At 45.5% G+C, this 27604-nt stretch overlaps 1 protein-coding gene and 1 non-coding gene across 2 annotated transcripts; one reads left to right on the top strand and one right to left on the bottom strand.

Moving 5' to 3' along the window:
* On the bottom strand, positions 1-27351 carry VXN (vexin). Its single transcript, XM_033202247.1, has 6 exons — positions 26839-27351; positions 22543-22598; positions 12997-13150; positions 8356-8417; positions 4877-4974; positions 1-2629 (listed from the first exon to the last, which is right to left on the bottom strand). Exons 1-6 carry the CDS (start codon positions 26906-26908, stop codon positions 2446-2448), a joined length of 624 nt encoding a protein of 207 aa, XP_033058138.1. The 5' UTR covers positions 26909-27351; the 3' UTR covers positions 1-2445.
* LOC117079753 lies at positions 17485-17591 on the top strand. The gene has a single exon (XR_004435596.1). It is a non-coding gene; the product is annotated as a U6 spliceosomal RNA (small nuclear RNA).
* Positions 27352-27604: the final 253 nt, after the last annotated feature.

The following is a 27604-nucleotide window of genomic DNA, read 5'->3' as shown; positions in this document are numbered from 1 at the left end:
GTGGTGCATTAATGTCACAAACAAAGCAGATTTTATTTTTATTTGAATTGGCCAAATAAAACGTTCTATACAAGGCAAACCGTTCAACATGAAATATTTAAATTAAAAATAAATTACTTCCATCCTATATAAATCTCTAGCTGCCACATACAAATGAAAGATATCAGTTATAAATGAAATAAGTTAAAATAAATGGTTGTAAGGAGCTAGGTGTGGTGGCATGTGCCTGTCATCCCAGCTTTCAGGAGACTGAGGTGGGAGGATGGATCCCTTGAACCCAGGAGTTTGAGACCAGTCTGGGCAACATAGCAAGATCCTGTCTTAAAAACAAACATCATTGTAGGATCCTCTGTTACGACCAGCGTAGGTTACTGGTTTGCTCCCTAACTTGGTTCTAGACTCCAATATCTCTATTGAATAAGATTATTGAACAGTTCTTTGGGACAGCCCCTTCTTAAAAGACCACTTGATGCCCAAGTCTCCAAATAGCATTCAGGTATGAGGATCAGGTGTTCAGAGTCTAAAACAATGGTTGAAGAGCAGAGATAGCAAGGTGGAATCCCAGAAGCCCAGGCTTCTCAGCCACCCTCTGCCTTCTTATGGTTCACCTGGAGATATGGAAACAGGGAACTCAGCAAAAAAGCATGCATAGGCACAGAGCAGCAGTCACACATAGCAGTTGAGTCTGAGACCTGTAATGTGGCCAAACACTTCTTTGTACCAACATATGGCAATTTCCAGCACTGTCTTAGGCTGAATTTACCATAGGATCTCTGGTTTCATTAAGTGAGCTAGATTAATTTAAACCTCGGAATCAGAAAACAAACCTTTGGGGGCAGAGTTTAGGCCACAGATGACAAATATACAAGGCATGTGTCAACTAATCCCTCCATGGGTAAGCATTACTAATTGACCACTGCATTCTTCTATCTCAGATTCCATCTCTACACAGCACTTCGGGCAGCCTCTACCCATCAATCATGTTTAGTGTTTGGGATGAAAATCATTTATTAACCTTGGTCCTTCTCTATGTTCTGAACTATTTTGTGTGAAGGAGTAGCTCTAACACAGGCATTGAAGCCTGACACTCACATGAGTTAGGTGCCTTAGTCTAATCATTTAACTTCTTTGAATTGGCATCCATTAAATGGATAGGGCCACCTAATAGAATTGTTAGAAAGATTAGGATGATACATGTAAATTGCCTAGTATCATGCCTGAAACATAGTAGGCATTTAATAGATGATAGCTATAACCATCATTATCATCATTATTATTATGTTATAGTTTTAAGGCTACTAATGTTGACAATGGAATTGATGATGACATTTTCATTGATAGAACAAAAGCATAGTATCATATATGAGGTTGAACCATATGAAATTGATGCTTGTTTTCGACCTACAAAAATGGCAACTTTTTCTGGTTCAAGCTAACATATAAGATATGATAATGTATTTCATTCAAATCCCTTACTTGTTCCAACATTATCAGAGTCTTCCCTTCAATGGTTGCCCCCAGAGACACACTCTCTCACCATTTAAAAATTTCCCCAAATCAGTTGCTAGAGAGTAGGCAAAGCAGGTAGTCCCCTGGAGAGAAGTTGAGGACCTAGTGTCTGGTTCCACTATCTGGTGTCTGGTCCGTAACCTCTGAAGGCCTCCATTTCCCCCTCTGCAGATTGGGAATAATTGTGCTTTCTTCCACAGGGATTTTGTGAAGATAAGAGATAATGGATGAGAAAGCACTTTCAAAAGTTCAAATTATTATACCAAAGCAAGGGATTATTGATTCCACTAGACTATGCCACTTCAGAAAACATTAGCAGTCAACATTTAACTTTTAATGTTTTTCTATAGAAAAACTGCACATAAAAGAATAGAGAGTTCATGCAATCATGCCAAATGGCCATGAAAATCAACCTTGAGTAGACTCTCAAGTGGATATTAGAATTACTGACTTAATATATAGTGCTTTGTCCTTGAAAATTATACCTTGTCAAGGTGAAGTAAATGCAGTAATGGAAACAGTAAGAACCATTGTGTTTACAAGTGCCTCAAAGTCAATTTACACTAGAAAATCACACACTTTAGAGCAACTCACAAGGAAGACAGAGGAATTGCTTTTTTCCTTCCTTGGAGGTCTTTAAAATGAGCTGGGAAAGTTTAATTTTTTGCTTAAAGATAGAGATACAAACTTTATGACCTCCCAAAGTCACTTTCAGACCAATGGCTTTAGCAGTTCTAAGAAGGGACAGTTTTATATTTTGCCTTCGAGGGACATTTCTTTCCTGTGCTCTATCCGAGGGTGATCAATGAGTGAGGGAGGATAATGGGTTTGGACCAGCTACTAGCAGAGGTGTGTGTGGCTCAGTTCCAATCCTGAAGTTTTCTCCTCTTGTTCAGGGAACCTCGGCCAAAACAGGGCACCTGAAGAGGGTCACCTTTAGTCGGCCTCAAAGGCGCTGTTGGTGGCTCCCACATATTCAGACTTCTTCTTGTGCCTTGTCCACATTTTCCGGAGGATGCCGGGGACCCCGCAGGAAGCACTGCCCGTCAGTGGTAAAGAGGCTTCCGCTCCTTGGGGAAGGGCTGGATACTCTTCAGTCATCTTCTTGAGATGTCTGGATCTAAAGAAAAGTCAGGAGTGGGTGGGGAGGGTGTTCCGCTCATGAGCCAGACTTCATTTTTGCCCTCGAGAAGAGTGGCCAGAGCTCTATCTCCTCTGCTCCTCCTCCGTGACCAGGATCCACATAGCTGTAAGGTCACTGTAGGGACCCTCACAGGAACGGCTTCCCCTGGGGAAAGCTTCCCATGGCGTGAATGGAGGAGGTGGCCCTGGACCCACTGGTTCAAGGATTTCAAGTTCTGCTCCTGTCCCCCTGCTCTGGGTCTGGTCTTGCCAAAGGCTCTGCATCCCTACCTCTCCAGCCTCTATGTGAACAAACTTGCTGGAAAGGACAGGTCCACAAGCAGCAGCTATTGAAAAAGCATGAAGTCTGGGATAGGTTCCTGCTTCCCATCTGCTGTGTGACCTCAGGCAAGCGACTTAACCTTCACCAGCCTCAATTTCTTCATGTGCAAAATGGAGATAATCTCATCTAACTCAAGGGGCTTTTTGGAGGAGGAAAATGAGAGAGTGAAGCATCTGGCACATTGTGGGCCTCAACATGTGTTCATTACCTACACCCTTCTCCCCTTAGGTGAACGAAATGGTGGCCTTACTTTTCTTTTCTGTAACCAGGGTCCAGGAACAAATTGAAATGACTATGACTGAGTTTAGAGAGAATGGAGCCATTTAGAACCCTTTGCAATGCAGCCATGTGGACTGAAAGGGTGGCCTCTGTCACGGCACAGTGAAGTTTTTGCTTGTTTACACCAGCAGCCAGCAACAGTTATTGCCACTTAAAAACTGTACCTCATTAAGGTAAAATAAATATGATCCAATCTTTTTGGATATTTATTGGATATAATCGAATCAAAGAAAAAATTTTTTGTTTTCTCCAATTAAGTCCCCATACATTGAGTGACACATGACTTGGTTTTTATAATTCTTTCTAGCCAACCTTCTGTCATTCAGAAGTGCTCCTCACTAGCCTGTTCTTGCTCTGACCTCTCATTGCTTTCAAAGTGTGCAGTGCTCAGGCTGACGGTGTAGTCTACAGCCCCACCTGCGTGCATCTAACATGTTCCCAAGTGCATGGCTTCCCAACTACTAGATGAGTTTCCTGAAACACGCTGACAACAGCTTGTGCTAAGCTCTCCACACATTATCTCTTTCAATTCTCAGGCCAGGTGTGGAGGCTCATGCCTGTAATCCCAGCACTTTGGGAGGTTGAGGCGGGTGGATCACTTGAGGTCAGGAGTTTGAGACCAGCCTGGCCAACATGGCGAAACCCATCTCTACTAAAAATACAAAAATCGTCTGGGCATGGTGGTGGGCGTCTGTAGTCCCAGCCACTTGGGAGGCTGAGGCTGGAGAATTGTTTGAATACCGGAGGTGGAGGTTGCAGTGAGCCAAAATTGCGCCACTGCACTCCAGCCTGGCGACAGAGCGAGATTCCCTCTCAAAACAAAACAAAACAAAACAAAAACCAAAAAATTAATTCTCACCACAACCCCTAAGATGGGTACTCCCTGTGATTCCTATTTTACCTTTTTGTTTTTGAACGGATGGGGACAGGAAGGCTGAATAACTTGCCTGAAGTCATGGTGGGTTGGTGGCAGTTCCAGGCTAGAAAGCAGATCTGAGAAAAGAACCTAACCCTTCACCACCCTGAAATGCCTGTGGTGTGGAGGACGTAGTCCGGGGCATACAGGTATGTGCTGAATCGCATGGAAGACTCACTGTCTTGATGCAAGGCAGAAGGCAGTGTCACTGAGGGGTGTTGGGGGTTATCCACTCCTGCCTCCCTAGCTGCCGGTTCTGGATAAAAGCGAGTAGTCACACTGCAGTTGCAAGTGTGGTTTGAAACCTCTGTACTTGACACACTTCTTAACTGGTGGACAGGGGATCCTGAACTTACTCATGAGACATTTCTGATGCCCACATGCTTATGGGAGGTTCTGAATATGGCTCGCGATTACATTCATCTAATTAACCAAAAAACCTCCCAAATGACTTCTCCAAGCCTAAAGAGTGGCGTTAATGAAGTGGAAACCATGAAAAACTCTCCCATTTAATCCTAGGGAAACAGTTGATGAGGCGCTGCAGAGACCCAGGATTATTGGCCTCATTAAAGGTAACTTGCAGCTGGCATGGGTTTGTGTCAGCCTCTCCAGGGTCTGTCAACCAGGCAGCCTGGTGCTCTTCTGGGGAAGGAAGGATCAGGACAGTGGGAGGCCACAGGTGTTGGGGCCAGAGACGCAGCACTTACCCTCTCATCAGAACAGCTCCCTTCTCTGTGCCCATGGCTGTCGCCTCCAACGAGGCAGAGGCCGGAGTTTTCACTGAGATCCGGGGCACTGGCGGAATCTGCCATGAGGAAGCGGGAGGGAGTGTGAGGATGCATCTGCCTTCCCACTCTGGCCCTGACTGAGGCCGTCTGCAAGTGGGAATGACTGAATGGAACCACCACCACCCAGAAATAGTCCTCATTATTCAGCAGGTATGGGACTGCCTGGGAGGGCTTGCTAAACAGTGCCGGGCCCCACCACCTCAGCTTCTGAGTCCATGGGTCTGCTGTGGGCCTGAGAATCTGCATTGCTAACAATTCCCCAGGTGCTGCTGGTGCTGCTGGTGCTGCTAGTCCTGGGACTCCACTTTGAGCCACTGACCTAGAGAAACTCAGGAGAGAGAAACGAGAAACTGGAGACAGCACAGCTCAGTCTTATGTGGCAACTACCACCCTCACACCTCCATCATCACTGGTGTCCAATTTGTTACTAAATTCTGCAGATTCTTGCTTTGATTAGGCTGTGTAGGGTAGGGCCAGCCCAGCCTCTCCGTTTCCTCTGCTGCAGCCTTCAAGCGACAGTGACCTCGGACCTCCTTGCTTTCGACCAGATCCACCACATTCCTCATGCCCCTCCTTGGACTCTAGAAGCATAAGGCACCCCCACCCCCGCCCAACCACCTTGCAGGGCAGATCGACTCTACAGCTGTTCCTCCAGGCTCCCCAGCACAGGACGTCCTCATCTATGCAGCTCGGCCTCCCATTGGTCCCTGTGTGTGTCAGTAGCTCCACTGCCAGCAGCAGGTGCTCCCTTCTCTGATGTTCACACAGCAGCACCTCCTCCTTCACCCTCTGGCTCTAGGCCTCATCTGTCTCCCCTTTAAGACTGCTTCCTCCAGGAAGCCTTCCCTGAGGCTGGTGGCCCATGTTGATCTTTCTCTGCCCTCAGGTCCCCACAGCACTGAGTGTCTATGTGGGTAGCAGGGTCTGGGACTGGACCACTTGGCAGCCCTCCTCACCTGTCCCAAAGAGTGGACAAGTACTCAGGAACATGGAGAGTTAACTGAAAATTAACCAGTGGCCTAACCAGGGCTAAGTCCAGAGGCCGCTTGCTGTGTTCTTCCCCCTAAGCCCTATCCAAGGCTTCAAGTCACCACATTCCTAAAATCGCTGGGAAATTCCCAGTCAAGGGCACTTTCTTCATCCCTCCTCCCACCCCAAGCTGGCCGACTGCAGGCAGAGCTGCTGCCACCTTGTGGTCCATCTGAACGCTTCCTTCCCGTTATGCCATGGGATGGTGAACTCCCACACCCCTCATCTCTGGGTGAAAGGCCTTGTTCCCACTCTTTTCCCCTGTCCTTAGGCCAGTCTCACCCAGCACACTTCAGCACTGACTGGGATTTAGCTGTGTGAGCACTGGATTGCTCTCCCATGCTGGGGTCACGGATCTCTGATAAGCTGTGGGACCCCAGCCCCAACTGTTTCCAGGCCTGAGGGAGGAAGGGTCTGTTGTGCTGCCTCCTTTTCCTCTTCGTTCTTTTTTTTTTTTTTTTGAAACTGAGTTTCACTCATGTTGTCCAGGCTGGAGTGCAGTGGCAGATTTTGGCTCACTGCCAACTCTGCCTCCCAGGTTCAAGTGATTCTCCTGCCTCAGACCCCCAAGTAGCTGTGATTACAGGCATGGCTCACCACACCTGGCTAATTTTTGTGTTTTTAGTAGAGATGGGGTTTCACCAGTTGGCCAGGCTGGTCTCAAACTCCTGATCTCAGGTGACCACCTGCCTCCGCCTCCCAAAGTGCTGGGATTACAGGTGTGAGCCACTGTGCCTGGCCTCTTCCTCTTCATTCTTATTCCCTCCCTTTGTAACTATATCCTCATCACCACCCTATACCCTCCCAGCTTCCTCTGGACTCCTGCTGTCACTACCTCTCTGCCAAGGACACTGTCTGAGGCCAGCTTAAGGGCTGGGGCTAGTCAGTCCAAGATCATGGCTACCTGCCTCCTCTTGACCTTGCTTTTTCTCTGGCTCAGGTGAGGGCAGCTGTTGGAACTGTCACAGCCTGATAATCTTCCCTCAACATCAACCGCCCAGACCTCCTGGCTTCCCCTAAGTACCAGGTTGGGAAGAGGAAACAGCCCTGTGTGTGGTTTTCCTAGAATAGTGATAACCTAAATGAGATTCCCTGGATTAGGTCTCCTGCCCAGACCAGGAGCGAAGCACCGATATCTCTGTCAATTTGTTTGTGATGATGAGGGCCTGGCACAATAACTTGGGTCTCTTCTGGTTCTCACATTGCACCACCTACAGATCTTGAGAGCGGATATTCAAAGAGACTAGGATGCCTGAGCTGACCTCACTTCCAGCCACTGCTGACTCTGCTAACCAAGAGGGAACCCAACATTCACGGCTAGAGATGAGAGAGATGTACTGATAGGCCTGGAGATGTGCCACTCCATCTCCTTCAAGGAAGGACAGCTGCCCAGCTGTGGGAGGGAGGACAGCAGGGTGGGTAGCAGAAAGCTCTTAATTCCTTCAGGTGGGCTTGGCTGTAGAGGGCCACCTTGTCAAGGTCACACCCTTCCTGGCGCAGCCCACATGCCTTGATGGAGTGAGAAGGGAACATAAAAGCTTGGTCATTTTGGCCTGACTCAGACCAGTCTGAGTGGGTAATGCTTGTCCCAGATCTCCCCACAAGGTGTTGAAGCCCTAGTCCTGGATGTGATGGTATTGGGAGCAGGGCCTTTGGGAGGTGATTAGGTTTAGATGAGGTCATGATGGTAGAGATCCTATGATAGGATCAGTGCCTTTATAAGAAAAGGAAGAGATGCCAGGGATCTCCCTCTCCCCACATGCACAGAGGAAAGGCCATGTGAACCCACAGTGAGAAGGTGGCCATCTACAAGCCAGAAAGAAAGCCCTCGCCAGACACTGAATCTGCTGGCATCTTGCTCTTGGACTTCCCAGCCTCCAGAACTGTGAGACGTTGTTGTTTTAGCCACCCAGTCTATGGTATTTTCTTACAGCAGCCTGTGCTAACTAAGATACTGGTGTTTTGTGTTTCATAGCATGTGAGAACCTCACATTTCTTTTCCCCTGTGACTAATTCCCCTGGGAATTAGTCAGGCATTTCTACCTGGCAGGGTCCTGTGATAGAAACCAGCCCATCCCGCCCCCACCCCCCACCATGTATAAGATGTCTATTGGATAATAGCTTCTTTTGTTTGCCTAAGAGCTGAATTTCTTACAAGAAAGAGAGAAGCAGCCAGGGATGTTCCACAAGGGCACAAATTAGAGCCAACTGAGAGCTTTTAGGAGCAAAGAACAGCCAGTTATGCTTTTCTAATAATCCTCAGGCCTGGAACAAAGAACACTGAGTCTCTCTTCATGGCACAGGAGAATTAGACATGACCAGAAGCTTAATGCACAACAGATACAACTAAGCAGGCTTATTTTACTTACCAGAGATTTTCCATATGCTCGATTCCCACACAGATTTGATGTTTTGGGTTCAGAAATCCCCACTGCAACATTGAACAGAGGAGATATTACTCAGTGGTACTCTGTGTTCTGCCTCCCCCTGGCTCTGCATCAATTACCTTGTTAGCCAATCAACCATGGCAGGGAGTTTCTAAAGGCCTTTGTACCAAGCAGCAAAACCAGGCAGGAGGGTCAGGCCATGAGGCAACTGTCATTCTTCTAGGGGAGCTGGAACTAAGGCCTAAATAAGATCAGTATGTCTATGTACGTTCATTAACTATAACAAACATATCCGTCTGGTAGAGGATGTTGATGGGTAGAGGGTGTGCTTGTGTGTGTGGGGAGGCTGTCCTTGTGTGTGGGGGCAGGAGGTATATGGGAAACCTCTGTACCTTCAGCTCAGTTTTGCTGTATACCTAAAACTGCTGTAAAATTAAAGTCTATTTAAAAATAAGATCACACGTGTGGATCATTTAGCACTGTGTCTGCATGCAGTAGGTGCTCAGAATGTGCCTTCAGCTCTTCCTTCCTTCCCAAGGCCTCAGATCACAAGAGGTTAAAGAGGTTCTCAGAGTTAAGTCTTTAGAGCTGGGATCAGTTATTTAACACGGTGCTCTGGATACCCCTCTAAAAATGAGCAGAGAACACTTCATGCGTGTGCTGGGAAGGAAGTGCAGCCCCATAACATGGAAGGACTGGAGTGTATCAGATCAGAATCATGGGACACTGGCTTTACGAGAGGTATGGATGGAGAACCTTCTTTCTAATGCCTTTATTCCTGATGCCCCAACCTAATTCTGAGTAGTTTTTGCCCTGAAGCTTCTGAGGATTCAGGTGTTGAGCTGAGGTAGCTGACAAAATGTAGGGGAAAGCTGGCTTTCAGCACAGGTCTCTCTGGGGCAGGTGTCCCAGGACAAGCCCCATCTGACTATACTACAGAATCTAGAAATAACTCCCCTCCCACAAGAAAATACCTTAATGCAAATGAAATCAAGTATTACAAGACTACCAAGATTAAACTATAATGAATGGAGCCCTGGCATAACTAATAATAATAGCAGTTCACATTTTTGTCTGTACGCCAGGCACTGTACTGAACACAAACCATAAAAGTATTACCTCATTTAATCCTCACCACAGCCTTTCTTTTCTTTTCTTTTGAGACAGGGTCTCACTCTGTCATCCAGGCTGGAGTGCAGTGGCATGTGCAATCTCTAGCTCACTACAGCCTTGACCTCCTGGGCTCAATCAATTCTCCTACCTCAGCTTCCGGAGTAGCTGGGACCACAGGTGTACACCACCATGCCTGGCTAATTTTTGTTTGTGGAGATAGGGTTCGCCATGTTGCCCAGGCTGGTCTGGAATAGTCTGTACTTTCCAGTCAAGGAAACGAGGCTTTAGAGATACATAACAGTTATGATAAAGCCAGGTAAGGGTGATTTAGGGAGTAGCGAACTGACTTTGGGTGGTCTTTCAGGGTTAAGGAGGCTTGACCGAGGGACCCTCTACCCTGGCTAGGAGAAAGTGGAATTTGCGAGGTGGAGAGACACAGGGAAGGCAACCTGCAGAGAGAACAGTGTCAGGAAAAGTCCTGGGAAGCAGGATATCATGGAGCTGTCACAGAACTACTCCATGGCTCAGGGCTGTTCTACATGATAGAACGGTGAGGACAGGGGTGTCATAGGAGGTAGCCTTGGAGAGGTCAGTGTGGTCTGGAGGGCAGAGGCCAGGAGCAGACACAGTACTTAAAGCTGGGGGCGTACAGGGGCAGATTTCTGCTCCATGTGGACCTCTCTGGTAGCCTGGTGGGAGGGGCTGGAGGCTGGGCCCTTCTCTGATGATGTTCTCTACACAGTCGAGATGAAGGGAGGGGGAGCCAGGGTAGCTCGAGGTAGGTATCAAGAGGGCTAGGAGAGAAACACCTAGGAGTTGATGCTGTCAGTGTTTCATGTCGAAGGGGTGGGGAGGACAAGGTGGCATTACAGAAAACATCCTGGGGACTTGCTGGGATGAAGGATAATAGCTCCCACTGAGAAAGGAGGAAAGGCTTGAACAAGTTGGTTCTGAGGTGCCTGAGGACATCTCAGAAGAAGTCCTAGAGGCAGCCAATTCTCCCAGGCCCAGGCCTGGGCACTGCCCCATTTCCAGGCACTTGAGAGTTTCTCAGTCAGGTCTCTGCATTCAGAGTTCCTACAATTCCCAGGATACCCCAGAGCATCTTTCTCCCAGGTGAGACAACTACTGCGTCCAGGTGCCGTCTATGGCTCAGGAAAAAAGCAGTTTCAAAATCTGAGCTCCCTGGAGACAGGCACCTTTCTTGACAGGAGGACAGTCTGGCTTTGACTCAGAAACATTCCCTCCCTCCCACCCACTCTGGAATCTATCAGATTAGAGGAGGTGAAGGAATTGAACCAATCCCCAGCCCAGTCTCTCTCTCTCTCTTTTTTTTTTGAAACCTCACTGGCATATTTCCTGCATGAGCTGACTGTCACGTGCTGGGCAGATTCTCTCCATATCATAACTTATTGCTCTTGTCTTTTAGAATAAAAGACTGACTCAGGCAGCCCAAGCTTCCACAAACTACTTAGAAAGGAATGAAAGTGATCCCTAAAACTAGACAGTTGGAAAGACATTCCCTGTGGGGAAGAGGCACTAGCTAAGGAATCAAAAGACCTGATATTTAATCTTGTCTCTGTTGCTTACAAGCAGTTCGACCTTGGGTAGGTCAAACAGTTTCTATGGTTTCAGTTTCTTCTGGAAATTGGCAGAGGGGCAATTGCAGTAAATCAGAGGCTCTCTATGTTCAGGGTGCATTAGAATCACGTGGGGCAGGGGCAGTGAAGGGTGGTGGGGAAAGGGTTGTTAAAACACAGATTGATGTGCCCTAAACCTGGAGTTTCTAATTCCATAAAATTTGCATTTCCAACAATTTTCCGGGGACTGCTGCTGCTGCTCCCGGGACTCCACTTTGAGAACCACGCATTAGATCATCTCTAAATCCTTGCTGCTCAATATGTTGTGCCCAGAGCAGCAGCATCTGGAAGCTTGTTAGAAACATAAAATCTTGGGGCCTACCCAGTCCTACTATATTTGAATCTGCATAAAAACAAGATTCCTAGGTGATTCTTTTGCATATTAAAATTTGAGAAGCATGGCTCTAAACTCACTTTATGATTTTATAGAAAAGATAAATATTCTGTCTCTTCTTCTTTCCACACACACATGCACCCACCCACCCACCCACCTATATATAGACACAGAGAAAAATCTATCTCGTCTTAATTTGCAAGGCAGATTGTGGTTTTCCTAATGCTTTCAAACTCCGCATACATATACGTGTATGTAACCACTTAATAGAGAATATAGCTTGATGTATGAGTTCTTATGCAAAGGATCAGAGGAGTAGGATTAGGTTCTTAGCAATCAAAGAAATCTTGGTGGCCTGGTCTAGCATCTACAAAGGGAAAACTCAAAGATGGATGGAGGAAGGGACTATACTCAGTAGAGTCTTATTTCAGTTCTTGTAATATACAAAATTGCCAACGCCCAAAGGCTTTCCAAAGGACACCCTGTACTTTCTATTGTGTATTTTTGGAGTTAAAATATGAATAACTTTAGGTTGTGGGCATAACAGAAATAACCTAAACCAGCAATTAAAGGCAAAATACCTTCATAGACTTGGGTGGGCTAGAGGCAGATTCCTGGTTAGCTGCTTGGGGTGGAAGCCATTAAAAAAAAAATAGCATTCAAGGTAAAACTATAATGTTTCCAGTTTTCAAGACAAACTTACTCCTACATTCTTGTTATAGATTGTTGTTTGGGTCATTCAAATTTAGAATGGTAAGATTTTATGATGGCAGTTTATGAAGAGCCTGTACAATTTTACATACACACACACACACACACACACACACACACACACACACACATTCTCTCTCTCTCTCTCTCTGTTAAATAAATTATGCGAGTCTCCTTTGCTTCATGGGTCATGATTTTCTCTCCCCCAGAGCATTCTGATTTACACTATCTCTAGAATAAAGTAGGGCCTCCTGTGGAGCAAGATGGTAGATAAGAGCCCATCTCAGTGGGTCATGCTTATAATCCCAGCACTTTGGGAGGCCTTAGCCAGTGGATCACTTGCATTCAGGAGTTCCAGACCAGCCTGGGCAATATAGCAAGACCCCGTCTTTTAAAGATTAAAAAAAATTAGTTGGGCATGGTGGCTGTGCACCTGTAGTCCCAGGGAGGCTGAGGCGGGAGGAAGGCTTGAGCCCAGGGCAGTGAGCTGTGATTGCTGCCACTGCACCTGAGCCTGGGCAACACAGTGAGACCCTGTCTCAAACGAAAAAAAAAAAAAAAGGAAAAAGTATTTACTCATTACGCACACCTAGGAGTGATTGTTTTATAGGTAGAAGATGTGTGGGGCTAAGTAAGGTAAGGCCTGAGAGCAGGTGCTTTTGTGGTGGAAACAGCATTTACTTGGGAAAACACAGGTGCTTGGTCACCTGGCGCGACTGAGGCCTCAGCCACCGCCAACGCTGCCCTGACCTGGGCGTGTGGATGGCTCTGAGTGGGTCCCTGCGTCCAGGGAGGTGCGGGAAGCTGGGGCCGGGACTCACGTACCGTGTCTGGCAGAGGTTTTGCTGGGGTGGGCTGTGGGCAGCCGCGCGGCCTGGAGCCTCCCGAACCTGCGGCCGTCGCCTGGGTCCCTGCGGTCTCCGCGGTGGGGCAGCAGCTCCAGGGGTTGGTGCGTGTACAGGTCCGACTCGATCACCACCTGCCGGGCGGGGGAAGCGCGGTTAGCCCACTCCTCTGCTCGGGCCTCAGGACCCACGGCCCCCAGGGCGGGAGCTTTGCAGATGGAGCTCGCGTCGAGCGAGTCTCTTGATCCTTCCTGACTCCAGTGAATTCTAGTAGCAGCGACAAAACCTGGGCAGGAAACCGGCCAGAAGTGGCTGCTTTATTTGACTTCAGACTGCCAAATGGTGCCATGGGGCAAGCAAATGAGGGTTCTGGAGGGGACAGGGGTGTTTTTCAACAGCAAGCCCTTCACAGAGTTAGGAGCCTGGGCCATCAGACCAGAGATCTGGGCAGGTCAGCTGCCCGGTCGCCTGACGTGTTTTGACAATAGGACAGGCCTTGAAACGACGGCAGTTCTGGAGATCGAGGTCTTACAGTCTTTGTAGCTGAGTGGACAACACCCTTGTTCATGCAGACGACAACTTTTTGGATGCTCTAGCAGAGCGAAGACCTAGGGAGAGGGCTCAGGCCCAACTTAGTCTCAGATTTTTAAAAAGAAAGAAGCCGCTGGCAAAGTGGAGCAGGGGGCACGGGGTGCTCTCCTACCGGCGCCCCCACTTCCCAGAGCAGAGTGTCTGGATCAGGGTGGAGCTGGGAGATGAATTTCCACTGGGTGTGGTTCTGTGCACGGAAATCTTGATAAGCCAGAACAAAGGGCCCAAAGCTAAAATGTTTTCAGTCATCACCACCTGCTGAGTAGTTATATTGGGAAGTTACTCTGTTAGAGACCACCAAAATGGGCCTTAAAAAAATTTTTTTTTTTTTTGAGATGGAGTCTCACTCTGTCACCCAGTCTGGAGTGCAGTGGTGTGATCTCGGCTCATTGCCAGCTCCGCCTCCCGGGTTCACGCCATTCTCCTGCCTCAGTCTCTCAAGTAGCTGGGACTACAGGTGCCCGCCACCACGCCTGGCTAATTTTTTATATTTTTAGTAGAGACGGGGTTTCACTGTGTTAGCCAGGATGATCTCGATCTCCTGACCTCGTGATCTGCCCGCCTTGGCCTCCCAAAGTGTTGGGATTACAGGCGTGAGCCACCATGCCCAACCGGTATTATTATTATTTTTTTTGGAAAAGAATGTAATAAAAATACTTAAATCATTGAGATAATTTAAGTGTAAAAACTTGAGACAAATAGTAGCCATTTTATCTTACTATGGAGAGTCGTGAAGGGGAATCTTGGTAGTTTGGGCTCTGATCCTGCATATTTATATATAGGCAGGACACTGGGTCATTCATTCTGGGGGTGGGGGGGGTGGGCAGCCCTTTCATCACAGCTGTTCCTGATTTTATTTTCATTCTCTCAGCATCGCTCTCAGAGAGGAGGAGTGAGGACTGCTGCGGAGTTCTCAGACCCACTTTGTAGAAGGAGGAAGTAAGGCAGGATGTGAAGCCTGGAGTCCACAGGAAGACTGCTGCTGCCTTCCAACATTTCCTCCTCTGAAAGGGAGACAAATGTTCCCTTTCAGGAACAAGAACCACCACCTCCCCATCTCTTCTCTACATGGTGGGGAGGGAGAATGGGGAGGGAGAGAGTGGAGTGACATTAGCCGCTCAGCCCAGCAGCCAGATGGATGTAGGAGGTTTCCTGGGGGTGGCAAGGAGGCCAGGTCGCGACTGGGGTCATGCCTCCTCCAGCCCACCAAAGCATGCCAGTAGCAGGAAAGGAAAGAGGAGAAGGGCCCGGCTCTGAGCCTTCCTGTTTCTTAGCTGGGCCTGATACTTGGTTCTCATTTTCCACAATAACAGAGGCTCTGAGATGGCTGCAGCTCAGTGGGTTAGGCCCGTCCCAGGAAACAGACAGCTGAATGGATGGATGTGGCCTCCTGATAGTCTCCTGGCAGCCTGGTTTATTTTCTGGTCTATAGGACACAGTCTGAGTTTGCTGCTGGTGGTCTTAGAACACACTGGTCTGAGAGGAGGCTCTTTACATCCTGAGGATAGGAGCAAGATTAGAGAATTAGGATGGTGGTATGGGATGTTAATGAGCAGGGAGGATGAGAGATAAGGGTTGAATGCTGGAAGTTTCCTTTTCTAGGTCAGCAAACTGTCAGCTGAAGTTGGGGAATGTACTAGAGTAACAAGCGTTACCACAATAAAGTAATACTCCTTTGCTGGTCATAGAGAGGTCAAGGTAGGAAAAGCAGAAGACACGAGCTAACACACAAGCCTCAGGATCCCATCCGCTGACATCTTTGATTCACACTTCTGCTTATTTGTTGCCTAGGTTGCTGATAGGCAGTTAGAAAGACAGTCAAGAAGACCGAGATAATAGAGAATCACAATGCTTTGGGGCTGAGGGGATCCACAGAAATGTTCTAGCTCAATTCTAGCCTAATTTTATACATAGGGATACTGAGGCCAAGAGAGGCCATGTGTCTTACTCAAGACCACAGAACTGTAAGGGACAGAGCCAGAATGAGAACCATGGTTTCATGCCTCCTAAGTGCGTGATCTTGGTAAACCCATAGAAGTGCCTATATTCAGGCTGGGTGCAGTGGCTCATGCCTATAATCCCAGCACTTTGGGAGGATGAGGTGGCAGATGGCTTGAGCCCAGGAGTTCAAGACCTGGGCAACACGGCAAAACCCTGTCTCTACAAAAAATACAAAAACGAGCTGGGTGTGATGCCATGTGCCTGTGGTCTCACCTACTTGGGAGGCTGAAATGGGAGGATCGCCTGAGCCCAGGAGGTTGGGGCTGTAGTGAGCTTTGACCATCCCACTGCACTCCAGCCTGGGGGACAGAGTGAGACCCTGTCTTAAAAAAAAAGAAAGGGCCTACAGCCAGATAGGAATTTTCAAGTGCAAGTGCAACTGGTTGCTCTGTGCATTTCTTTTCTTTTTCTTTCTTTCTTTTTTTTTTTTTTAATTTTGAGATGGATGGAGTTTCACTCTGTCGCCCAGGCTGGCGTACAGTGTGGCATGATCTTGGCTCACCGCAACCTCTGCCTCCCGGGTTCAGGCAATTCTCCTGTCTCAGCCTCTCAAGTAGCTGGGACTACAGGCACGTGCCACCATGCCCGGCTAATTTTTGTATTTTTAGTAGAGATGGGGTTTCACCATGTTGGTCAGGCTGAGCTCGAACTCCAGTATCAGGTGATCCACCTGCCTCGGCCTCCCAAAGTGCTGGGATTATGGGTGCGAGCCACCGTGCCCGGCACTCTGTGCATTTCAAAAAATCAGGAGAACCCCACAAATATTTCTCCTCAAAAGCTTGAAATCTGGGAAGAATGTGACCTTTGCAATCTCATTTATCCATCTTTTCTGATGGCTGACCGCCTGCTTATTCTGAAGGGGCCACAAATCTCCATTGTCGTGGCTCCATGCCAGAAGGCTTAACTGACCCACGTCTTTGTGTAAGTTTATCTCCTTGAGCTAGTCCTATGATAGTGGGCATCGGGATGATCAAAATATCAATAAAATTATCTAAGAATTAAAAAAATTAAAGACTGGAGAGACCGTCTAGAGAAGGAACAGTGTGAGGCTTTGCCTTGAATTTGGAAGAAATACAATTCAAGAAGAGTCAGAGAGGAAGGAAAGCTGATATTAAGCATCGCTCGGGGAGGAAAGAGATATTTGAGAAGAAGGAACCTGACATCCATCCACATGGTAGTCCAAGGGATGAGAAGAGACACAAATACAAACTTAAGACCATAGGAAGTTGTAAATATGGGTACAGTTGCAAAATAAGAATTATTTTCCTCATCAAGATAACCAATCACAATTGCTTTTAGATCATCAAGTTGGAGAAGACAAAGACTCAAAGGGAAGCCAAGGGTCAGTTGGTTAGGGACACAAGAGACCAGAGACAATTCTTTCCTTTTTGGGATTCACTTTTCCCATCTGCAAAAGGAGGAGGTGGACTAAAAGACATTGCCTGTCTTCTAATTTGAATGGTCTGTATGACTGGGGCTGAGTTTTACAAGCAGAGGCTGGGCTAAGCTAACTGTTAGGGGAAATCAGAAATTCAGAGGCAAGTGCAAAAGGCCAGAGAGCACTCCTGCGCTGTCCACCTGGAGGAAGACTGAATATGGGAAGACAAGAGCCAAACTTCTTGACCAAAAGACTGAAAGATCTGTGGTGAAACTTTCTTAAACTCCAAATTACCCACGGACAACTTCTCTTTCAATTTTTGGGAATACCTCACCCACTGCTCCTTGAAAGTTGGGAGCATTTTCCTTCTAGACTTTGGGACTGAATTTTGAGGGACCATGAGAAGGATCAGAATCAGTTTCCCTACAATCAAATTTTCCATCCATTAGAAACCCTTCTCTTTCTTAACATACAAAAGGTTCTCGAAAAAGGCATACAGTGCTTGCTTCAGCAACACATACACTAAAATGGAAATGATACAGAGAAGATTGCCATGGCCACTGGGTAAGGGTAACACGCAAATTCATGAAGTATTCCATATTTTTACGACACGGCCATAAAAAAGAACAAACTTGGCTGGGCGTGGTGGCTCACACCTGTAATCCCAGCACTTTGGGAGGTTGAGGCTGGCAGATCATTTGAGGTCAGGAGTTTTGGACCAGCCTGACCAACATGGTGAAACCCCGTCTCTACTAAAAATACAAAAAAAAATTAGCCAGGCATGATGGCGGGCACCTGTAGTCCCAGCTACTCGGAGTCTGAGGCAGGAGAATCGCTTGAACCTAGGAGGTGGAGGTTGCAGTGAGCTGAGATCACGCCATGGGCACTCCTGCCTGGGCAACGGAGTGAGATTGTCTCTCAAAAACAAAAAAACAAAACAAACAAGAAAAATCACATCCTTTGCATCAACATGGATGCAATGCAGCTGGAGGATATTATCCTAAGCAAAATAACACAGAAACTGAAAACTATATACTGCGTTCTCTCACTTATAAGTGGGAGCTAAATATTGGATACATGCAGACACAAAGATGGAACTAATAGACACTGGGAACTCCAAAAAGGAGGAAAAAGGGAAGGGGGAAAGGGTGGAAACACTACCTATTGGGTATTATGTTCACTACTTAGGCGATGCTATCATTAGAAGCCCAAATCTCAGCATCATGCAATATACTTATGTAAAAAACCTGCACACATACCCCCAAATCTAAAATAAGGAAAAGGCATATAACTGAGAGAAATATAGGCAAAAGACATGAGTAAGAAACCCGAAGGGAAAAAAATGTTGAAATGATCAATACATCTATGAAAAGACAAAGAATCACATCAATAATTATAGAAGTACAAATTAAACAGGATATGTTTACCTATCTGATTGTCAAAGACTAACAACATTGATGCCACACAGTATAGGCTCAGCTGTTCTGGAAAAGCTGTTTTAAAACATAATTGCTGGAAATTTGCCAATGGCTATAAAATTGTTTCAATGTTTATCTCCTTGGGCCTAGGAGTTTCATATCTATGAATTTATCCTCAGAATCATTTAAGAACATAAAAATATGTTCAAGAATTTGTTGTGGCATTATTTAATAGAAAAAAATGGGGAATCCTATTTATTGATATTTTGGTTAAATAATGAATCTAGAAAACTTCAGGTTTGGTTTGGGTAAAAAAAATTATAGCATATTCATACAATTTTGTATTATACAGCTGCTATAAAGAATGAGGTAGGCCAGGCACAAGGGCTCAGGCCTGTAATCTCAGCACTTTGGGAGGCTGAGACACTAGGTTTGCTTGAGCCCAAGAGTTCAACACCAGCCTGGGCAACATGACAAAACCCTATCAAAAATAATAATAGTAATAATAATAATAAAGATTTAAAAATGTTTGTGTATATAAAAAAAGAATAAGGTAAAGCTATACAGATGAATTCGCATAGAAAGATATTCAAGATTTATTAAGAGAAAGAAGCAAATTGCAAAGCAGTACATTATCAGACAATAAGGCATAATATAGTTTAGTATATGGAAATTTTTCACTTAAAAAAAAAAAAACCTGGGCCGGGCATAGTGGCTCATGCCTATAATCCTAGCACTTTGGGAGGCCGAGGTGGGCGGATCACCTGAGGTCAGGAGTTCGAGACCAGTCTGGCTAGCATGGTGAAACTCCGTCTCTACTAAAAATATTTTAAAAAAATAGCTGGGCATGGTGATGGGTGCCTGTAATCCCAGCTACTCAGGAGGCTGAGGCAGAAGAATTGCTTGAGCCCAGGAGACGGAGGTTGCAGTGAGCCGACATGGTGCCACTGCCCTCCAGCCTGGGCGACAGAGTGAGACTCCGTCTCAAAACAAAACAAAACAAAACAAAACAACAACAACAACAAACCAAAACCAAACAAACAAAAAAACTGGCTGGGCACTGTGGCTCACACCTGTAAATTTCAGCACTTTGGGAGGAGGCCGAGGCGGGGGGATTGCTTGAGTCCAAGAGATTGAGACTAGACTGGGTGACATAGTGAAACCCTGTCTCTACTAAAAGTACAAAAATTAGCTGAGCATGGTGGCGCATCCCTGTAGTCCCATATACTTGGGAGGATCACTTGAAGGGAGGATCACTAAGAAGGGAGGATCACTTGAGCCGAGGGGGGTCAAGACTGTGGTGAGCCAAGACCATGCCATTGCACTCCAGCCTGGGTGACAGAGTGAGACCCTGTCTCAAAAAAAAAAAAAAAAGAAAAAGAAAAAAATGCCCAATACTTATTGAATGCTTATACACGTCAGGCTCTGGACTAAACATTTTATATGCATTAAATCATTTGCCACACACACACAAAAAAAGAGAAAAAATGAAAAAAATAAATGTGGCTTTTGTTGTAGAAGAAAAAAAAATCATTTGCTCCTTCCCATGGTTCTTGAGATATGTTCTCTTACTATCCTTATTTTAATGCTAAGGAAGTTGAGTTCCACAATAGCTAAACAACTTGCTCAGGGTCGCATAGCTAGAAATGGATAGAACTGGGATTTATAGAACTGGGATTTAAACCCAGGCCATTTGACTCTGAAGTCTACACATCTAACCCCTCTCTTCTGTAGCTTCTCAGGATTTGCTGATAGTATACAGTAGTCCCCTTTCATCTATGGTTTCAGTTACCCTTGGTCAAGTAGAGTCTGAAAATATTAAACGGAAAATTCCAGAAATATTTCATAGGTTTTAAATTTTGCACCATTCGGAGCAGTGTGATGAAATCTCACACCAATCCACATGGCCCCTCCTGGGGCATGAATCATCCCTTTGTCCAGGGTCTCCATTCCGTGGACAACCTCCACTTGTTAGTCACTTAGTAGCCATCCCGGTTATTAGATTTAGAGGACATAGTGATACAGGGTTTAGTACTATCCATGGTTTCAGGCGTCCACTAGAGGTTTTGGAACGTATTTCCTGCAGATAAGGGGGGGACTACTGTATTGTATAAAATTTTATATAGCATATACTGCTTTTGGAAATAAAAAGGTAATACATTTATATACATGTATATATTTACATGTATAGTATATGTACATGTTATATGCAAAAAACAACTAGTAAAACTCCATCTCATTCAAAGGACATTAATTTTTTTTTTTTTTTTTGAGGCAGGATCTCACTGTTCGCCCAGGCTGGAGTACAGTAGCATGACCATGGCTTACTGTAGCCTTGAACTCCCTGGCTCACATGATCCTTCAATTTCAGCCTCCCAAGTAGCTAGGACAACAGGAGCATAGCACCATGCCTGGCTATTTTTTTCTTTTTTTGAGATGGAGTCTTGCTCTGTTGCCCAGGCTGGAATGCAGTGGCACGATCTTGGCTCACTGCAACCTCTGCCTCTCAGGTTCAAGCAATTCTCCTGCCTCAGCCTCCTGAGTAGCTGGGATTACAGGTATGCACCACCATGCCCAACTAATTTTTGTATTTTTGGTAGAGATGGGGTTTCTCCATGTTGGCCAGGCTGATCTTGAACTCCTGACCTCAGGTGAATCGCCCGCCTCAGCTTTCCAAAGTGCTAGGATTACAGGCATGAGCCACTGCACCTGGCCGCCTGGATAATTTTTTGACTTTTTTTGTAGAGTCGGGGTCTCATTATGTTGCCCAGGCTGGCCTCGAGTTCTTGGGCTCTAGCTAACCTCCTGCTTCAACCTTCCAAAGTGCTGGGATTATAGGTGTGAGCCACAGTGCCCAGTCGAAAAACATTTTTAATGGAGAATAGGCTTTTGAAAATTGAGATACTTCACAACTGAAATGCTATCCTATGAAAAATTGTCATAGAAATAGAAACTCCAGTACAACCAGGAGGAGACAATTCAGTTTCAACTTTAAAGCGCAAAGATGTATTGACAGTTTTTATGTGAAGATATTTATATATAAAATGGGAATTGCACAGCATTAGGCTCTAAAGACATGTAAGCTAATTTTAGAGTAATGCATATGCATGTTAAGGCAGCAAAACATAATACAAAAAGAGGAAAGCCAATGCTGGTGATGTTGGTGGTAAATGGACAAGCACTGCTGGAAGCCCCCCAGTTGTTCAGAATTCCTGACAGTATGTGACAAAACTGTAAAAAGAACCAGTTTGAGCAAATCACAATTCTCTACATCTAGCACAATGTTTGTCACACACAGTAGGAATACAAATATTTGATGAAGGAGTGGATGGATGGATGAAATTGTTCTTATCCTTTTACATGTTTATTCTACTTTGAGGCCTATGCTCTGAGGAATTAATCTGAAAGAATAGCATTTTGGCCAGGTGCCGTGGTTCATGCCTATAATCCCAGCACTTTGGAAGCCAAGGCAGGTGGATCATGAGGTCAGGAGAGCAAGACCATCCCGGCCAACATAGTGAAACCCCGTCTCTACTAAAATACAAAAAATTAGCCGGGCATGCTGACATGTGCCTGTAGTCCCAGCTACTTGGGAGGCTGAGACAGGGGAATCCCTTGAACCCCGGAGGCGGCGGAGGTAGCAGTGAGCCGACATTGCGCCACTGCACTCCAGCCTGGTGACAGAGCGAGACTCCGTCTCAAAAAAAAAAAAAAAAAAAAAAAAAGAATAGTATTTTGTATAAATACATTCATTGTTGTGCTATTAATAATAGTGAAAAAAAAAAAAAAAAAAGGAACATTACAAATGCCAACAATAGGAAAACACCTAGATCAGGAATGCTATGTCCATATCATGGACTCTGTTTAAACAAGAAGAAAAAATGTGTACATAAAACAAGGCTTACTCTCTGTGCCTGGAGAAAATGGCAGAATAAGAGGTCCAGTTCTGGGTCACTCGGTGTCTGGTTGACATTTGTCAATTATTTTGGTTAAGTGGAGAACAGAGAGTGCAGCACCCACCACACGGAACACTGAAACCCTCCTGGCCATTGAGAGCTGTGGAGGGAGAGTGAAGAAGCCTGGCATTGCTTTTTAAATGAAAGGCAACCAAACAGCATCAAAACTAAAGTTTCCTTACATTCTTGGTCAACAGATGTTGAGAGCTTTTGGCTCTTCTTCTGGCTGGACTGGATACTGCAAAGACAGAGAGAAAGAAATGGTTTTAGACAACACCAGCGAGGCTGATATAGCTATAGTAACAACACTAAGAAGGCTTGAATCTCTGGCGAGGCAGGGGCATAGAGGAGGAGATGGGAAAAAGAGACAGGGTCATTGCGACTGAAGATGTTACTTGGCTTGAGTACAGAGTTCATAGCTGCATTACTCACAAGAGCTGAGGTTTGGGAACAACCCAAATGTCCACCAACAGATGAATGAATAAACAAAATATGGTGTCTATATGTGATGGAATATTACTCAGCCTTGAAAAGGAATGGAATTCTGATACATGCTACACATGGATGAACCTTGAACACATGGTACTAAGTGAAATAAGCCAGACACAAAAGGTCACATAGTCTATGATTCCTCTTAATATGGGGCTCCTGGAGTAGTCAAATTTATAGAGACAGAAAAACAAACAAAAGGACAAAAAAACCAAATTTGTAGAGACAGAAAGTAGAATGGTGGTTACCAGTGGCTGGAAGAGTGGGGGAATGAGTTAGTGTTCAATGGGTTCAGAGTTTTAGTTTGGGATAATGAAGAAGTGATAGGATGGATGGGGTGATGGTTGCACAACAATGTGAATAGACTTAATGCCACTGACCTGGACACTTAAAATACTTTTAAAAATGGTACATTTTGTTATGTATATTTTACCAGAATTATAAAAATACTTAAAGAAATTAACCATTAAAAATGTTACTTGGTTGGGAAAAGGTGTGGATTTTGTTGAAAATGGAGACACCAGGCGTCTGTTTTCCATGTTGCTGCTAGGATGATCCACTTACAACTTAAATCCCACCATGTCCCTGCCCGGCTTAGAACAGAAATGACTTCGTGTCAAATATCAGATGAGTGACAGACGAGTGCTGGCCTTGTTATCTTCTGCAAAGCCTGAGAAGCCTGCAGAAACGAATGCTGGTTAGCAGCCAGAGCTCCCGGCTCCCTCCCTTGGCTTGGTGTGAATCTGAACTTGATCCTTTGCCAGTTACCAGCTATGCGACTTGGGTAAATCTCTCTCTCTCTCTCTCTTTCTCTCTCTCTCTCTCTCTGTCGCACTTTCCTCCCTTCAAGACAGGAATCATAATGGCACCTACCTCAGAAGGCTATGGCAAAGATTAAAGGAACTCATCCTTAAAAAATCTTTGGTCTAGCACCTGATGAGGAATGAATTCCCAGGAATCAGAGGTAGTTATGATTTTCCTCTTTTTCTGCAAGATGAGGGAAGGTGGGAGGAGTAGGTGATGGCTACAGATGATAGCATTCTGTTAGGATTTCTCTTTCTGGAACATTCCATGTTTCCTCCTGCTGTTCCCCAATTTCCCTCACCACCCCTTCCCCATTGTTGCTTATCCCAAATGAATTATTTTGAATGCTATGGTGTTGTTCACCCAGAGTTAAATCCACTGAAATAACTTCTGGCACAACTTTTTCATAAAACCACGATGTTTATCTATTGTAGTTACTGTGAATTGTGCTGATGAAATCTTTCCCTTAAAGGGCTCTCATCCTTTCAAGAAAGTAAAACCACACACATGTTCTCAGTTACAGGATTGGTCTATGTCCTGTGCCTTTCAAAATACTTAAGAAGCAACATAATATTTGCTATTGCCATATTTTGGGGAGGTTTTAAGATGGCTCAGTTAAAAAAAGTATGTATGTAGGTATTGGGCTGAACTCAAATGTGTGTGTTGGAAAGAGGGATATAATACAAAAACAATAAATGTAATGATGGCTCACATTGCACTACCCTGGGTGATGGCTTGTTTATCTCTTTTAGAGCAACTTCACAAGGTAGCTACTCTTTGTGAACTCCCTTGCATAGATAGGGATGCCTGAGGGATAGAGGGGCCACACAGTCGATGTTGGAACAAGGTCCACACTCCTAACCACCAGGCTGCACTGCCTGTACTGCTGAGGTTGTACTGGGGAAGGTTTGGTTACTGAACATCCTTAAGCATGGCTAACCCGCAGCCTTTGGGAAACGGCACACCAGGGAGGAGCCCTTGTTAGATAGAATCAAGCGACTCTATTTGTACAGTTAGGGGATATGGAATGTAATGAAGAGTTATCACTCTCTCTCATGAGCGGCGACTCAAGACCTGCTAGCGCTGTCTTCTCTCATGAAGAGCCCTCTGCTTGGAGGCTTTGGAGAAGGCCAGTGAGGCCAGGCAAGAAGTGAGAAGAGGTGGACTTAATTCATCCATGATAAAATACAAAATGGCCATAATCCTTTTCTAGAGGACAGCTTCCTGAGCAGTGAAATGTCCATGAATACCACTGAATACTTTGTTTAATACCAGGAGGTGGCCATGAATGAAAATGACAAGGAAAAAAGATAAGATTACATATTTATCTTTGACTGATCATGTTGATTATTCTAAATACAAAATAAAATTGGAAATCACTTTGTAAGTGATGTATTTAATGGTGCTTACCACATGCCAGCTACTGTTCTAAATGCTTTATATATGTACTCATTTATTCCCCATATGATCCTGGAAGATAAGTTGTTCCTCCCATTTATAGCAGTGGAAACTCAGGCCCAGAGAGGTTAAATAGCTTGCCCAAGGTCAAACAGTGCAGAAGTGGCAGCAGTCCCTTAATCACTTGGTCTTTCACTTTTTCTCTCTTTAAAAATTTTGTACAGCGGAATGAATGATAGAAAATAAACACATTTAACATTTTCATATTTGCTTCTACTTTGTTTTCTTCCCATATACAAGAAATACAAAATCAGAGGCAATATTTTGGTTCTCTTTCTACCTTTCCCTAATTCTCCTTCCCTAGCTTCCCAAGACTACTGAGATCACTAATTTTATCTGTATCTTTCTGGTCTATGTTTTAGTATTTTTCTGTAGATACATATCCATAAACAATATATAGTATTGGTTTATATTTTCAAATTTACAGAAATGCTATCAAACATATATAATTTTTCAGCCTGGTGTTTGGCACTCAGCATTATGCTTAGATCTACCTATGTTCATACATCTAGTTTATTCCTGTTGACAATGTATAGTATTCCGTACCATGAGGGCACCACATTTTAACCATTCCCCTCTTCATGGACACAAGTTATTTTCAGTTGTGCCCTCTTAGAACCAATGCCACTGTGAACATCCAGGGGTAAGAGGAGTTCCCCCCAAAAGCGAAACTGCTGATTCCCAGGGTCAGCTTGGACTTTCAGAGTTTCCAGAGGGAATTCCAACTCCTGCACGTGGGCGGCAGACTCCCAGCTCTTTTCCCTCTCTCTGGATCTGGCAGTAAATGTCTAAAGCTTAATTTATGTCCTGCAGGCTGTCTCTTTGTGGCCAAACGGAATCTCTCCCTCCCCCGCTGTGCAATGGCCCTGTCGGCGGCTGACACAGGGGAAGAAAGGAATTGTTTGAATGTGGACTCACAACACCAGCAAACACCCAGCCCACTTCATTCAAGGCTGACATGAGACCAGGGGCTAAGCCTGAGTCATGGGGATGGATGGGAGGGGGCAAGACAGGAGCGCAGGCAAAGAGCAGAGGCGGCAGTAGAGGGGGCCATGCTTAGGAGGGGGTGAGGGGACTGCCCAGGAACCAGACACTTGGAGTCATCAGAACCCTCACACAAAGCCCTTAACGCCATTCACTGAGGACCACACGAGCTTATAAAGTCAAGATTCTCGTGTCGCATTCTCTGGCAGCATTAGTTCCAGGTTAAGTTTGCAAGGTGGCCCTGGGTTCTGTGGAGAAGCCAGCCCAGGGTCAGGGCGCTCTCTGTTTCATTGGACTTCAAGCAGCCGCCGGGAGTGTTTCTCCGCACATTGCATGGCACAGTTACAAGTCATACTTTTAAGCCAGCTGTTCTCATTTCAGAACCCACTTGCTCACTGGAAAAAATGAAAGTCTCTATCTAGCCCTGGGATTTTGTTTTCACCTGTGTCCGCAGCAATGGCTTGCTGTCACTTCCATTGTTGTACTGGACTGTTGGTTCTGAATTTAATGAAACAGGGAGCATTTAGCTGCTCTCGCCCTCCCCTTGATGGATTGTTTCTCAGTGATTGATGTTTATCCTTGTGCCTCTTTCCCTCCTTCAAAAAATCAAATACCATCAAAACAGAGAGTCCGTCAGACCCCAGCGACCTGAGGATAAACCGTAGTAAGGCAGCATGTGACTGTCCTTCCCCTCCTGCCTAATATGCCACGTTAAGGAAACGGTCAAGGGCAATTTCACTCACCCTTGGAAGGAATCACGGTGGTGAAAACTTCTATGTTCTCGTCACTGCAGCTGTAAATCTGATGCATCATTTCAGCCTTCTCTTCCCGAAGTGCCTGGCAACTGGAGGCCTCTGTCTCTGGACCCCTAGTCGCGAGGCATCCTAATCTAGTCTGGCTCAGGGATCATTGTGCGGGTCCACAAAAGACAGGCTGGTGCTGTGAGCTCATCTCGTTCCAGTCTTCACTGCAACATTTTCTAAACCCATCTGTCCTTTTTTTTTTTTTTTTTTTTTTAAATGAATCCTATTATTGCAAACCTTTGATTGAGCCTGGAGGCTTCAATCCCCTCCCAGCTAGGATGTATTTAACATTTTTATTTTGCGGTGTCTGCCGCAGTGAATTTGGAAGTCTTTTGTGAGGTGACGATGAAGTGAAATCGCCTACTCCGTTAGCGCCAAGCTTGGCTGGAGAATTTCCACCAAAAAGGAAACGTGAATTTTGGTACCAGCAATTCCTTTTCTCATTTCAGAAATGAAGAGTTTTTTTTTTTTTTTTTCTCCCCTCCAGGAGAACGGGATATTCAGTCATGTGCTAACTTGGCTCCCTTAGAAGTTTCTATTTTAAACAAAAGGACTGTTTCTCCAGAGTTGTTTTCCCCTCATGCCACTACATGACAAGGCTGACATTTCTCAAGGGTCGTGTGTTTGGTACCTCCGCGTATAACCCTTAGGTGCTCACAGAGACATGGCAACATGCAGTGCCCTATGCTCAAGAAGCCAATTATAG

Source organism: Trachypithecus francoisi, unplaced genomic scaffold, assembly GCF_009764315.1.
Source record: "Trachypithecus francoisi isolate TF-2019V2 unplaced genomic scaffold, Tfra_2.0 Lachesis_group7, whole genome shotgun sequence".
NCBI lineage: Eukaryota > Metazoa > Chordata > Mammalia > Primates > Cercopithecidae > Trachypithecus > Trachypithecus francoisi.
The sequence above is the reverse complement of the archived record's forward strand: the minus strand, read 5'-3'. Positions and strand labels throughout refer to the sequence as shown.